General features: G+C 39.4%; 1 protein-coding gene across 1 annotated transcript; it reads right to left on the bottom strand.

The window, feature by feature from the left end:
- Positions 1-275: 275 nt before the first annotated feature.
- On the bottom strand, positions 276-14,823 carry CALM2 (calmodulin 2). Its single transcript, XM_003908607.4, has 6 exons — positions 14,668-14,823; positions 8,974-9,004; positions 2,517-2,660; positions 2,326-2,432; positions 1,785-1,920; positions 276-917 (listed from the first exon to the last, which is right to left on the bottom strand). Exons 1-6 carry the CDS (start codon positions 14,668-14,670, stop codon positions 889-891), a joined length of 450 nt encoding a protein of 149 aa, XP_003908656.1. The 5' UTR covers positions 14,671-14,823; the 3' UTR covers positions 276-888.
- Positions 14,824-15,230: the final 407 nt, after the last annotated feature.

The raw sequence follows: 15,230 nt of genomic DNA on the forward strand, positions 1-15,230 counted from the left end.
GATCCCCATCTTTTCGGTCTTCCTCCCCGATCTCTCCTTAGTTACACACTCCTTATTTTGTTCCTCTTATTTTCTGTGCTACCCTCCCTCTTTTCTCACTTTTCCAATCCTTTTCTCCTTCCCTTCCCACCTTCACTATTTCTGCCACCCATCTCCATACACTTCCCCACACGAGAAAAAATTATCTAGATTATACCAAGGAGAAACCAATGCCATATTTTATTTTCAAAATTATTAGACTTTAACAGTTAAATGACTCAGATGTAGAGCAACCATTGGGTAAATTGTAATTTTTTTATTGGAAAACAAATATACAACTTGGAATGGATTTTGAGGCAAATTGTGCCATAAGCAGATTTTAAGTGGCTAAACAAAGTTTAAAAAGCAAGTAACAATAAAAGAAAATGTTTCTGGTACAGGACCAGCAGTACAAAAAAATAGTGTACGAGTACCTGGATAATACACCCGTTTTGCAATAGTGCAACTTTTAAGTACATATTGTTGACTGTCCATAGTCCACGCAGAGTTACAACTCCACACTTCAACAACAACATGCTGACAGTTCCTAAAGAAAACTACTTTAAAAAAAGGCATAACCCAGATGTTCCCTCATTTGACCAACTCCATCTAACTTCAGATGTGCAGAAGGGCTTAGATATATCCAGAGTAAGCCACATGCAACATGTTACTTGATCAATTTTCTAAAATAAGGTTTCAGGACAATGACAGTAAGATAAGGGAAGAAAACATGGAGGAATGAAGTCCTAATTACTATACATGCATATTTTTTTGACAGTAGGGAGAAACCTTTTACAGATAAGTTACAAACAAAGAAAAGGCAAATAAACAATTTTGTACAAGAAATTTAACACATTCTGTACAAGGTCTTCACTTTGCTGTCATCATTTGTACAAACTCTGAAAAAGAAGAAGTACACAAAAAAATTGAGTCAATAGCAAAAGACAAAAAAAAAAAATCACATTTACTCAATCACTGAGTACTCTTTCCATTCCTCTCTTTCCTTAGAATTACCATTAAGTACAGAGGGAAGCGAGTTTATTCCCCAGGTTGGAACTTCATTAACCGTAACTATTCAGGATTATTAGTAAGAGCCAAATTAATGCTTTAGATAAGCTAATATAAAAAGAGCATTCTTGGCTCTATCTTAGTTTAGACTTGAATTTTAAGTCTGCTGGAATACAAGACAATAATGTAAATTCAGTTTTATGCTCTTTTCTAAGCAGTTACATCATGAAAAAAATACAAAGTTTTACTGAAAATCCTTCAATTTCTATTTGCCTTGCTTCATGATATGGCCATCTCAAAGTTAATACATACGATACTTCTGAAGCACATGTAAACTTCAGTTTCAGACTAAAGCCAATTAAAGAAAAAAGATAATACAGTGCGGGGAAAGAAAGTCACATTAATTTCATTTTAGGAAACTCAGAATAAGTTTGCTTTCCATTGTTCCACAATCCAACACAAACACTGTACAGTGTTTCTAACTTTACATATGAATCAACCAAGAATCTGGTTAAAATGCTGATTCCAGGTGTAGGAGTAGAACCTGATAGTAAATATTTGTAAATTAAGTTCTCAGGTCAGAGCAATATTGTCTAGTCTGAAGACAACACTCTGAATTTTAAAAAGGTTAAATATAAGTAGCTGTTTTAGCATCCTAATTTGGGGGGAAGGGTCACTAACTTTGATAGTTACCTAACAAGCACCTCTCATCTTAAAAATCAAAGTAAAGAATGAGGTGGTGAGACTGAAAGATTTACCTTCATAGTTTACTTGACCATCACCATCAATATCTGCTTCCCTGATCATTTCATCAACTTCTTCATCTGTTAACTTCTCTCCAAGGTTTGTCATCACATGGCGAAGTTCTGCAGCACTAATATAGCCATTGCCATCCTAGCAAAAAATTTAGTATAGTTTCTGAGTAAAATTACAGACTTGAGAGTTGGAATGGAAATTTATTAAGTTTACTACTAAATTTTGCATTGGGGGAAAAACATACTTTAGAAATGCATACAAATCTACACACACAGTTGACCTACAAATGTCATTAAGAACCAAGCAAAATGTCCTATATTGAAATCACTATTTCCTAAGTCCCAAAGTCAAGTGACACCTCCTTTGACAAGATTAATGCAATACATGTATTAGAAAATCTATACAGAATTCTTAAAAAGCTTTTGCTTGATAATTAAAATATATTGGTAAATCATCAAAACAAACAAACAAACAAGTCTTCATAATGAGTCCTGGTATCTTCATTTCATCCTCAAAATGTAACGTATCCAGTCCTTGACCTACCTTATCAAACACACGGAATGCTTCTCTAATTTCTTCTTCACTGTCTGTGTCTTTCATTTTTCTTGCCATCATTGTCAGAAATTCAGGGAAGTCAATTGTGCCATTACCTGAAATGGTTTAGTTGAAACATCAAATACAATTATAAATATCATTTCTTCAACCCCTCCCACCCCCAAAAATTAAAGACTTACCATCAGCATCTACTTCATTAATCATGTCCTGTAACTCTGCTTCTGTGGGATTCTGCCCAAGAGACCTCATTACAGTTCCCAATTCCTTTGTTGTTATAGTTCCATCACCATCTTTGTCAAACAGTGAAAAAGCTTCTTTGAATTCTGTTTGAAAGAAAGACCACAATCCAAATACAGAGATTAGCAATAAAATGTAACCTAAATGAAAAGTATTAACTCTTAAAGCCTACTCAGTGGTGGGATCGTGCCAGTGAACAGCCACTGCACTTCAGCCTGGCCAAACTGTAAGACCCCATGTCTCAGAAAAACCCAAAAAAAGGAAAAATACCAATGGAGGTAGCATCTGAAATGTGACTTTGATTCCTAAAGATTACCTAATCTTTATGATACCTTATGATAATATTTCAAATATATCTTTGGCCAATCATACGACTGTACTTTTATGCTGATCTAAGTAAAATTATCCTAGGTTTACAGAGGAAAAGAACTAAATCCCCAAATGACTGGCTCCTCTATTTGTCATTGAAGCTGCTCTGCGGAACATAATTCAAAATTACAGACCTAACCTAACAAAACAAAAATAAGACTATTAGTACCCAAATATGTATTTCTACAGAGTAATTAGACTGTTTCTGTATACTATGTTTAGTTAGAGTCAGCCACTAAGTCTAAATCAATCACCTACTAAATTAAAACAGGCTACTTTCCCTTTCTAATAAGGCAGGAGAAGGGACTATATAAACAGTCTGTAACAATGGGCAATCAAGATATCAATGTCCAGTTTTAGCTAAATGTATGTCACTGAGAACAACGATCATTTTGAGCTTTCTCTGGAATATTAAAACCCCAACCTTATACAGTGAAACAGATTATTCCTTAAGATCTTGTTGTGATAGTATGTTCCTTCTTGTTGTTTTTTTTTTTTTTTTTTTTGAGACGGAGTTTCGCTCTTGTTGCCCAAGCTGGAGTGCAATGGTGCAATCTCGGCCCACCGCAACCTCTTCCTCCCAGGATCAAGCAATTCTCCTGCCTCAGTCTCCCAAGTAGCTGGGATTACAGGCATGCACCACCACGCCCAGCTAATTTTGTATTTTTAGCAGAGACTGGGTTTCTCCATGTTGGTCAGGCTGGTCTCAAACTCCCAACCTCAGGTGATCCACCCGCCGCCTCAGCCTCCCAAAGTGCTGGGATTACAGGGCATGAGCCACTGTGCCCAGCTATATGTTCCTTCTAGTACATCACTACATTACATGGTAACCTGCTGGTGCAACACTCCAGACTACCTGGCTTAATTCACCATTTACAGATTAACAGGCCAGGTGCAGGGGCTCACACCTGTAATCCTAGCACTTTGCGAGGCCGAGGTGGGTGGACTGCCTGTGCTCAGGAGAAGTTTGAGACCAGCCTGAGCCAACATGGTGAAACCCCATCTCTACTAAAACACACACACACACACAATTAGCTGGGTGTGGCAGCGTGCACCTGTAGTCCCAGCTACTTGGGAGGCTGCAGCAGAACTGCTTGAACCCAAGAGGTAGAAGCTGCAGTGAGCAGAGATCTTGCCACTGCACTCCAGGTTGGGCACACAGAGCGAGACTCATCTCAAAAAAAAAAAAAAAAAAGGAAGAAACTAAAACAGACTAACTTTGATACTGCAAAGTTCTACCAATGAGTAAATAATACAGCTAGTATTTTCCAAGTAAGTCGTTTTCCAGAAGATATTAGACCCTATCAGCAAACGAATACAAAAAGTTTCCAAGTTCATGGGGCCATTAAGCTTTCCCAACATAGCCATACATTTGAAAATGTGTATGTGACACATGTTTAAGAAATGGTGTACCTCTTTTCAGTCTAAGGCCAATTTATTCCCTGCCTGTTTATCCCTACTCCAATTCGCATACACCTTCCAGTTTCATTCCATATTACCTCTTCTGTGGACTCAACTATTCTTCCACTCATTTGCCCATTACCACATAAATATCTTCACATCGCTTAGCGTAAAACTAAACTGAAACCTTAGTTAAAAAGTGTTTGCCCTTATCCCTCCCCAAATTTTGGAAGGCCTCCTAACAATCCACTATTTTAAAATGACATTCAGCTCCAACTCATCACCTGAAAATGCTGAGTTTACCAATGACCACTAGTCAGTCACCCAATCCATCAAGTATGTTTCAGTGTGAAGCCATGCGGTATAAAAACTAAAATGAGACTTTGTAACTTGACTACTGGGTTAGAATTTCCTAGCTCTGTTCCTTCTTCTGGCAATGCAATCTGAACAAGTTACTAAACCTTTTCTGCCTCAGCTTCCTCATTTCTGTGAAATGGCATTAATGTGCCCAGTATGTGCAGCAACACAGTATACCACGCCCACAAGGGGTGTTCACCTGGTCATCCCTCATAAAAAAATTAGTATGTGTGAAACACGTACAACTATGTCCAACAAATACTTAATAAATGTCAAGATAAAGATGATCTCATTTTCTTGCAGCATCCAAAACTGCATGGAAAACCTCTCAAAACTTCTCTTAGCCTTCGTAACAGTACTTTGATTTTCCTCCTACCACATACTGCCAAAGGCTCTTACTCCTGTCTCTTATGTCTAGATATGACCAATTTTATCCTTTTTTTCCCACTCCTTGGCCATTTCATCTATACTCACTTACAACGAAGATATCTTTAGTCTACTCATCTTGCTCAATAAATATCTTTATTTCTGGCTGTCTACAGGATATATCTCCCCTGGCTGATCACAAGCAAAACATATGAAGATGAATTCTATACTCAAAGCAACCCTAAAGATACTAGCAAACACCCAAGAGCCACTTTTAACTCTTTCCATCTGAAATCTGCCAACAAGTCTCGAATTCTACCATTTAAATACTGCCTAATTTTTCCTCCATCTCTACAATCAGTATTTTGGTTCAAGGCTCCATCATCCTTTGCCAGGGCTACTACAATTGCCTCCTAACTGCATTCTTTCTTATTTAAATATTACTGGTTTGTAGAGGAACTCATCTAATACCTATCAGAAGGTTCGTACCACACTAACTGATTTTATGAAAATAGTATACAGCGCTAACCTAGATCAACCTAATGACAAAAATAGATCAGGGAGTCTCCACCTACAAATAGCACAATTGATAAAGACATTTCAATTTTACTGTTTTTAAACAGAATGTAGAAATATCTAGAAATACATATATCAGCGTTCAGACACATTGCATCTTTCACCTAATATAAGTTACAAGAAAATTAAAGGACTGGGAGATATGTATTTGTTTATATTACATTCTCTGCTATGGGTATCTTTTAACACCACCATTAGGTGCATAAATTCCCACTGTTTAATTAGCAGTAGTCACCTTTCTATTATACGATTTAACGAAAAGCTCAACACTGGAAGATGCATAGTGTAAGATTATCTATGTATAACTTTCAAGAAATTTAAAAATCTAATAGCACTTAAAATGTTTGCTAGAAGTAAAATGCAGAAAAGAAAACCGTATCTATGCTAATACTATCTGTTATTCATTCAAGAAAGGAACAAATAACATTTCTTTTAAAGGTCAAGGTTTATTTCAAATTTCTACTTGTATTTTTATACTCAAGAGTAAAAATTACCTGTAAAACCTCAAAATAATCCCCAAAGTAAAATTTTAATTCACCTGCCTTTACAGTTTACCTGTACTTCAAAACTAGCATAATCTTTATGTACAGAAGCATATAATTCTAAACAGTAACTCCCAGGAATGACTTGAAATATAAATCCAAGAGTCAAAACCTAAACATACAATAAAGAGAACAGGTCCCGAATGCCACAGAATAGCTATCTTCTACATAACTGATAGGTGTAAGGAACCTACCAAAATCCATTTTAGCTATGATCAAATTGAAACTTTCAGAAAAATCTATTACTCAAGTTTTATTTGTTCATTAGCAACCCCAGGGCCCTTCCCTAATTAGTTTATTACCTAAACATATAATTTTATTAAAATAACATGTTTTTAAAATTTTATTAAAATAGGTTATCACAAGACAATTACAAATCAAATAACTGTTTATTAACTTCTATTTCTTCACAAAATTCTGAACTTAATAATCCCTTAAAGATCAGGTATTGGAACTCTTTTGGCACTTCATGCAATTGTTGCTATACATTAAGTAACATTAATATTTTTCTCAAACAAATTTGGACCTTGAAAATTTAATGAAAGTTTAGGTACAGATTTATTAAGGAAAAATTACTGTACATTTTTCCTATCAGTCTTCCAAAAGTCAAACACCAACAACTAATGACATCATGGCAGAGTTATCAATAAAATGAACTTGTTAGTGAAGTCATACTAGACGGAGGTTGCGCCACTGCACTCCAGCCTAGGCAACAAGAGTGAAACTGTCTCAAAAAAAAAAATTAAAAAATAAAAATGCTATCATTCTCATATTCAATAGACAGAAACTTTTTTTTTTTTTTTTTGAGACGAAGTCTCGCTTTGTCGCCCAGGCCGGAGTGCAGGGGCACAATCTCACCTCACTGCAACCTCCGCCTCCCGGGTTCAAGTGATTCTCCTGCCTCAGGCTCCTGAGTAGCTGGGATTCCAGGAGCACACCACCACGCCTGGCTAATTTTTGTATTTTTAGGAGAGATGGGGTTTCGCCACGTTGCCCAGGTTGGTCACGAACTCCTGACCTCAAGTGATCCGCCTCGGCCTCCCAAAGTGCTGGAATTACAGCCGTGAGCCACTGTGCCCAGCCAACAAACTTTCTTTTTAAAGAGTTGTGTGTTTAGGAGAGCAGAAATGACCATCAACTATGCAATAGGCACACTGATTAATACATTTTCTACCCTAAAGTGAACATGTTGTACTGTGTACAGTACGTACCACTACCTGACTGGGAATATTGAGAAATGAAAGGCAAGTGTACTAGAGAAGGTCAAAGTTTAAGACTGAAAGTATTAGATAGCCTAAAATAGTTTGGGAAGGAGATAGTATATTTATAAAAAAACTACTTCAGAAAAACATTTTGATGATACATTTACTTTGTAGAGATGGGGTCTCACTATGTTGCCCAGGCTGGTCTCAAACTCTTGGGCTCAAGTGAACCTGCTGCCTCAGCCTCCCAAAGTGGTAAGATTACCAGCCATTAGGCGCAGTCTGTTTTTTTTGAGGAGACATGAGATCAAATTGGTGATACCTTTAAAACAGTGTAACTCAACAAAAAAAATTATACCCAAAACTGTTTGCTTTTGTTCATAACATTCAATACATGTAATTTACCAACCTCAGAAAGTAAACACTAAGTCAAATTACACAATAAATAAAAATAAAACCTGCTTAAATTTGTCTTTAATACTAATAGCTTTCTACCTACAGTCCTATCAAATAGTATTTGTGATGAATATTTGAGGTGACTCGTGTAATTCTGGTATCCCGAAAATTTCTATATGCTTATGGAAGTGAGGAGCTTGCTTTAAATGGGCTATATAGTTCCAACTGCGCTTCTCACAGTTTTCTCCAGCATTAGAAAAAGTGCTCAAGTGCTTTTGAGCTCTTATCAAACCCTTCCTGGTTACTGTGAAAACTGTGGCAGATAAACTGCTTGGTGCTCATGCTAATAAAAGTCTCTAATGAAAACAAAGGAATAGTTTGCAAAGCATTTCAACACTACAATTTAAAAAAAAAAAAAAACAAACAACTCCAGCAAGGGGGGGGAAGTTTCCCCAACATTGACATTAATCAGCCATCTCAAAGTACAAAGATAAATCAAAAGTATTAATGTTCTATGGCATGGCATAAAGAGAACATGACATCAGGTTTTATGTAATAATTTCGCATACTTCCATAGCAAACTAAAAGGGATAATATTTAAGCAGCTTCATTTCAACAGCTGTCACTGCTTTTTAAAAGAAAAATCCATATTGCTACAGTGACATTTATAAAATAGAATGCCAACTTCTTAAATTTTTTCACTTGAGAAATGATTATTCTGACTGATTATATATGCAATTCTTAGGTTAAAATATTAGCTAATTTTAACAAGGGTAAATTCAATATTCCTTTTTTGATTCTCCATTTCAAGCTGCCTTAGTTACTTCTTAGCCCTCTTTTCTTGTGCAGGCTGATTTGAAGTTAGAGTGTTAGCTAGCCCAGAATTCCTGAATACTAAGGTAGTCTTCAGAAAACAAAACAAAGACCACCACTACACCACCAGGCTCCAAAGTATATCCACGCAGACTAAAATACATGTCTTTAATTACAATTAGCCCTGCACATCTTCCACCGGCAAGTTTACAATCCCACTTGCCAAAGCAGTTTGAATTACTGTATTATATTATACCCTTATGTTAGTATACATGACATATACCAAAGTCAATTATTTCACACAAGTCTCTTATTCTGATGTTGGCTATTCAATAAATAATAATCTAATGGGTACAATCTAGCTGAGTATTTCTCACCTGCAATCTGCTCTTCGGTCAGTTGGTCAGCCTACAAAGAGATCAAAGAGATAGGTTAGTGACTTGAGTATATAGATTAGCAGTTACAGAAACAAGTTTAAAACCTTTCAAGAGTTTTAAACTGTTTCATTTACTGTTTCATTTAGTTCCAGCAACAAACACATCTGGGTAGAAAAGGCACACATCTGGTTTTCTTATCTTCAAAGCTAAGCTGTCTTAACTCCAAGTTTAAGATATACAAATACTTCAGAATATTTTTGAAAGTATAATTTAGAATCCAATAGAAACACTGCTTCCTTTTTCAACATTAGAATAGCTAAACTTAAGCTCACTTCTATGCCAGATATAAATCACCAGAAATTCCCACTGAATCAAAATGCTTCAGGATCACAAAATGAAAATTACTCCCACAAATGGTTAAACACATCGTTTTGAAATTAAAGTGATCTAAAGAAAAAGGCACAACAAGCTTTTATTCCTTCTCACCCAGCAGACAAAATGCAAAGAATCCAGAGCTCCGAACTATAATACTTACCAAATGTTTAAAAGTTCAGCCATCCATTTTCTCTTGGTTTTTAAAATCCCAAAATAAGCCTAAGGCTTGTGATGTTTTTTAATAGCACTTGGTTTTCTTCAGAAAATATTTTCTGCCATTTGCTAAAACCCATTATAAATTTTATCCTTATTCAATCTTAATAATAACCTTATAATCTTATTATCCCCTATCTTACAGATAAGGAATGAGGCTAGGGTTAAGTGGGAGTGGGGCAGGCAAAATTAGTAGAACCAAGATAAAGCACTAAGGTGTCAGACATACCCAGTAACTTTTAGCTTTTAATTCAGAGCACATATATAAAGATGATTGCAAAATATCCATACTCCTTGTCGTATTCTTTGAACATACACTTTCTTTCACTGCTTATTAATATATACATCCATGAAGCAACTCCTTATGGGGTATTGAGAAGCACAGCCAAGAAATAGCTTCCTATCTAAAATCCCACCAACATGGGAGTCAAGTATACAATGATTAATCCATTCATTTATTTGTAGGAAAAGAAAAATAAACATTGCCTGGCTTTATTCTTTTTAAATGAACACATCCCTGGGAAAAGTAACACCTTAATGTGGAATGCCTTCACATTTTCTCTAGGGCACAGCATGAGAAAATTCAAGAAGGAATCCAGAAAGTAGTTTATTTTCCCTGCTCCGCAATTTTTATTTGACCACGATGTAAATCAAATTAAAAAAAAAAAAAAAGCTGGTAACTTCAAACTGAAGAGCCAATAATTAAGTTCAAATACAGAGTTTGTAAAATAAAAAAATGTATCTACTTTTATCCCTAAAGTCCAAATCTTCCACCAACAAATATTTGGTGTGAAGTCAGTCACAGATTGTTTACCCAAGGAATAAGGTTTAAAATCCAGTAAATCTACTGAATTATTTACTTTGTTATAATAGAAGCTACGTTACTTCAGTTTATTGCATTTTGCAGGACTTCCATCATTTCTGAAAGGAAGGGCAACCTGGCATGTATGGCGTGGGGGGGGAAAGCATCAAGTTCTGAGTCACAGGCTAGTATCCCAGCTCTGCCATTTAATAGCTGTGTGACCTTGGACGTGGTACTCAACCTCTCAGTTAACTTCATTTGTAACACAAGAACAACAATTACTTACCTTGCAGGGTTGTTGTGCAAAGTGAGATGCTATGTACAAAGCTAACCTAAAGAGTTAAATGGTAACCATTATTTTATATAAATTAACTAAACTAAGAACCTACAATGTTAAATATCAACCTGACGAGCTCAATTTCCACACAGAATGTAGGCATGCATGGCATTTATTAAGCCATCTATTCAATGTTAACTTTGTTTAAGCTGAGAAAATTTATGCAAACTAAATCCACAAGGTGCAACCCAGGGACAAATGCAGCAGGTGACATCACTTCAAAACTTAAAGTTGAGCTAAGTGTGTGGCAGACACTGTAACCTGTGTGAAAGTTGAAGGATCCCATACTTTGTACAGGAAGGGAGACAGGTTTGTTCTCTCTACATGGTGGGGGCGGGGCGGGGGGAATGGGATTTTGGGAAGGCTACTGTATATGAAACATGAGCGGCCTTAGGAAGAAACGAGGATGTTAGCAAAAGGAACCACTGTACAGTTTTGCTTGGAAAGTCAAAATTTAGGGACCTCATACCATGTTGTCTAACTCCCTACCTCCGAGCAAATGCAATCTTGGAAGAGATCACAAAAATCAGCTTCAAGGAATGAACTAAGCACCCAAGAGACTAAATTACTCACATAACCTGAAAGCTCTCAATTTTCCTTGGAAGGTTGACAAGCTTTTTGTATTTACTACTTATCCAGAGTTCAGGTTTTAGAATAAACTTTTACCAGCAATATCCAGAATAAAGCCTACTATAAATCAAGGAGACTTCCTAGCACTAACTTTCCCAACTGCTACAAAGGGGAATAAATTTGGTTCTTCCCTCTGTTTCCATGGAGTGCCATTTTCTTAGAAGAACCAGAAGAATTCTACTTTTGGGAAAACTCAAGTTCATTAACATGTATGTTTATCTCAGTAAAGTGAATAATAATTCACTAGAGAGACGACTTGTTCTTACTTACTCCCTTATTTCTGTAGCTATTGATATAATTCTTCCCACTGCTCTTGCCACTCCAGAGAAAGTTCTAGGCATTAGTATACACTCAGGTTCCTCCCTAGACCTCCTGTATTAGAAAGTTCATTTTGGAGAACCATAGATGATCTGTCAACACGAAGAAGCACGAACCTGTATTACATCAGTGACCTGAAGTGAATACATTAAGTACCTATCAAACATTTCCTACATGCCATTCAAAAGTATGCATGAATACTGTAGGAGTTTATCTAGTGAAAGGTGGTTTTAAAAAACAAAAACAAAACCCAAGTTCTTATCTGAATAAATGTGTGAGCCCATAGGCTTGAAATGGAACATGAACTGCTATCCTTCATCCATTCCTGTCTGTTCATTCCCATCAGGTGCTACTTTGATACAACAAAGGATTCCTATGTGAAGTTTTTTCTACAATTACGGAAGTCAGGATATTTGTTTTACCTATATCAAAAGCAATCTAAATTATTTCGTTAGGGTAAAAAGACAGCTGATTTTGAAGAATAGTACTTACATAGCATCTCTCACCAAAAGATCACTGGAACAAAATGGCTTCATAAAAATTAGGGCTATTACTAAAGGCCTAAATTCTAACTGAAGCTAGAGCTCTTTCTATATTTTAAAAGAGCCAACTCCTTTGATCTTCTAAGCCTAACAGAAACAGGCCTTGGCACTTATCGGAAAAATTATTTAGAGTCAAGTGACAAAAATTTTCTACCTTTTTACATCTTTTACTTACCTAATCACCCTGGCCTCAAAGTCCTCTTGAAGCAATCCCGTTTTCACTGAGCATATGCTGACTACATGTAAACTCAAGAGTTATATGAGCAATCTTAACTTCCATATAAAATTTTTTACACTTTAACCTGGGGTCCTAATTTTTTTATTTTTTGAGAGACAAGGTCTCACTCTGTTGCCCAGGGAGTGCACTGGTGTGATCATAGCTCACTACAGTCTCCAACTCCCGGGCCCAAGATGATCCTCCTGCCTCAGCCTATTGAGTAGCCAGGACTACACGCAGAGTCCACTATGCCCGGCTTTTTTTTTTTTTAATTGAAGTACTAATTTAAAATCTCAGTCCTCAATTATGAAGTTATCTGAAGGCAATTTTCAAATTTACTAATGGGATCTGTCAATTTGTATTGTTTTTTTCGACTTTGTCTCTTCTCGTAAGAACTGCCAATTTAACTGAAAACCCCCAAAGCACCAGTGATGCAAACAGTAACTACAAAAGCTTAACACTGGGCAACGGACCACAAAAGTGTGGATACCAACTCCACCAAGAAAAATCTATTCTAATTACTAATTATCAAAACTAATTAAAGAAAACTTTACCCTTCATTTATTTTTAAAAATAGCTTACTCCACAACTTGTAATGTTTATTACATATGCCTGTAACTACATCTTAAAGAAAGTAAATGTTAACCAGCACATTCAAATTCAGAGTATTTAAAATATCAAGATAAAGCGAATCCATCAAACTTCAATGAACGCTAGTTTTATTTAAGGTGAACTCCTCTCCCCACACCCATACAGGCTGGAGGTTTCAGTTGGCAAGGATCCCCAACTCCTGTTTAAGATGTCACCTTGCCTCCTGGACACACCCAGCGCTGTAACCACTTGGCAGAAGGAACCACAAAGTAAGTATCGCAGATGACCGCCCTCATTAGGGTTTTTTTTTTTTTTTTTTTTTTCAGGAAAGAACATGATCTCCAGTCTGAGGTGACCGGAAAATGCTTTTAAAAATTCCCTGCTCCTCCCCCCGCATACACTCTTCCATCACAGTATTCGACAGACAGACATCATACAAATGAAGTGAACGTTAAGACGACCTGGCAACTTCTACACGGAATTTAGGGGTCGTTTTCGAAGCAGCAGAAGGGGAGCAATGTTTTTATGTGGTCGTGGTTCTTTAACATTAGGACTGCACACTGTTCTCAAGAAAAGGACAGAGACAGGGGCTCTTCAAAGGCATCCGTCCAATTGTTTTTACAAGACCGACTTTCAGAAGGCAGTCACTCCGGAGCTTGCTTTCCTCAGGCGGTGAACAGGAAACGCCTTGTAGAACCCTAGCTGGAGTCGAACCCTTTCCATAACAGGATGTATATTGCGAGGATGCGCCCCTGACTTCAGGGATCAAGCTAATTTCTTTCAACGACACTTTAAAAAGCAATTTTTTTTTTTAAAGCATCCGGCCTGGACGGTGGAAGACGCCCCAGGGCCCAGATGGAGCAGGAAGATTAGGGTTGCCAGAGGCGGATGGGAAACCTTCGAGGCCCCCGCTCCCCCCGCCCATCCCCGCCAACGGCCCCGCAGCGCCGCGGAGATCTCCGCAGTCCTGCAGGTGCTAGCACAGCAGCTGGAGCTCCAGCGGGGCCGAGCGGGGCGGCGGCTTCGGGTCCCGCGCGGCGCTCGCCCGCCCCGCCCCCACCGGCCGCTCCCTGCGCCGCGCGGGCTCGGCCCACACAGCGCGCCGCCCGCCCGCCCGCGCGCCCCCTGGATCCCGGCACGCGGAGGACGCGGGCTGACTGCGGCGCCGGCGTTCGCCCCAGGGCCCCGCGCGCTCCTCCCGCCCCCTGGGCGCATGGCGGCCGCAAGCGGACAAAGGCGCTTCCTGGCGCCCACACTAACCGTCCGTTGGGGGGTTTGAATCCGGCCCCAGTTTGACCTTTCTAGACGCCAGACAGAAAGCTCTCTGCGCTCCCTCTCTCCCTTCCTTCACTTTCTCGCCTTCCCGTGCACTGGGTTGTCGCTCATCCCGGACCCAACCTCCTCCAGCCAAGCCCCCGAGGAGCTCCACCACCTCGGGAACTGTGCGTCCGGCCCTCAACTCACTAGAGGAAGCCCCCCTGAGGAGAATGGGGGTGGGGGAGCACCTGCGACACAACCGTCGCGGGCATCCCTGGCCTCTTTCGCGCCATCCCTCTGGCAGAAACCACTCCTTGAAGGTGTAAGGGAGGCGAGTTTCCTTTCTTTAGTCAATTCGCTCCAGTTTCTCCCCTCCACAGGCCCAGCGGCAGCAGCTCAGCGATGCACTCACCATGCTGCAAGCGCTACCGGTTTCCGAGACGCGACCACACAACCAGTCAGCTCGCTCGCTCCACTCGGACTAATTCTCCTCCTCCGCCCCCAGCGCCTCATAAACACCTCCCTCCAACAGATCCCTCCGCCGCATCCAGATAACGGAACATCGCAAACGAGTCCCGGCCAACCCCCTCCCCTCAAACTCTTCGCGGGACCCCTTTCTTCACAGTTATTTGGTCGATGAGGCAAGAGATCAAGGAAAGTGGACGAACGGATGACGTAAGTGGGTTTCATTTCCCAGCGAGCCGTTAAAAGGCCGGTGGAGCGGCTCCTGAGGGGCGCTACTTTGCGGCGCGGAAGAGCATCGTGGCGGCGATGCGTATCCCGATGGTCGTTGAGCCGGCCTCTGATTGGCTGGTTTGTACCTGCAATGCGTCACTCGAGCTCGCAGCCGCCGCCGCCGGGACGGTGCGGCTTCTGCCGTTGCTGCTCCGGCCGCGCTGTCCTGGCAACTGCGCCAGGCGGAGAGTCGCTGGATTTGCGCTTGGCTGGAGAACCTTCCTCTTCCACCTATCCTTC

The sequence above is a fragment of the Papio anubis genome, chromosome 14 (assembly GCF_008728515.1).
Source record: "Papio anubis isolate 15944 chromosome 14, Panubis1.0, whole genome shotgun sequence".
NCBI lineage: Eukaryota > Metazoa > Chordata > Mammalia > Primates > Cercopithecidae > Papio > Papio anubis.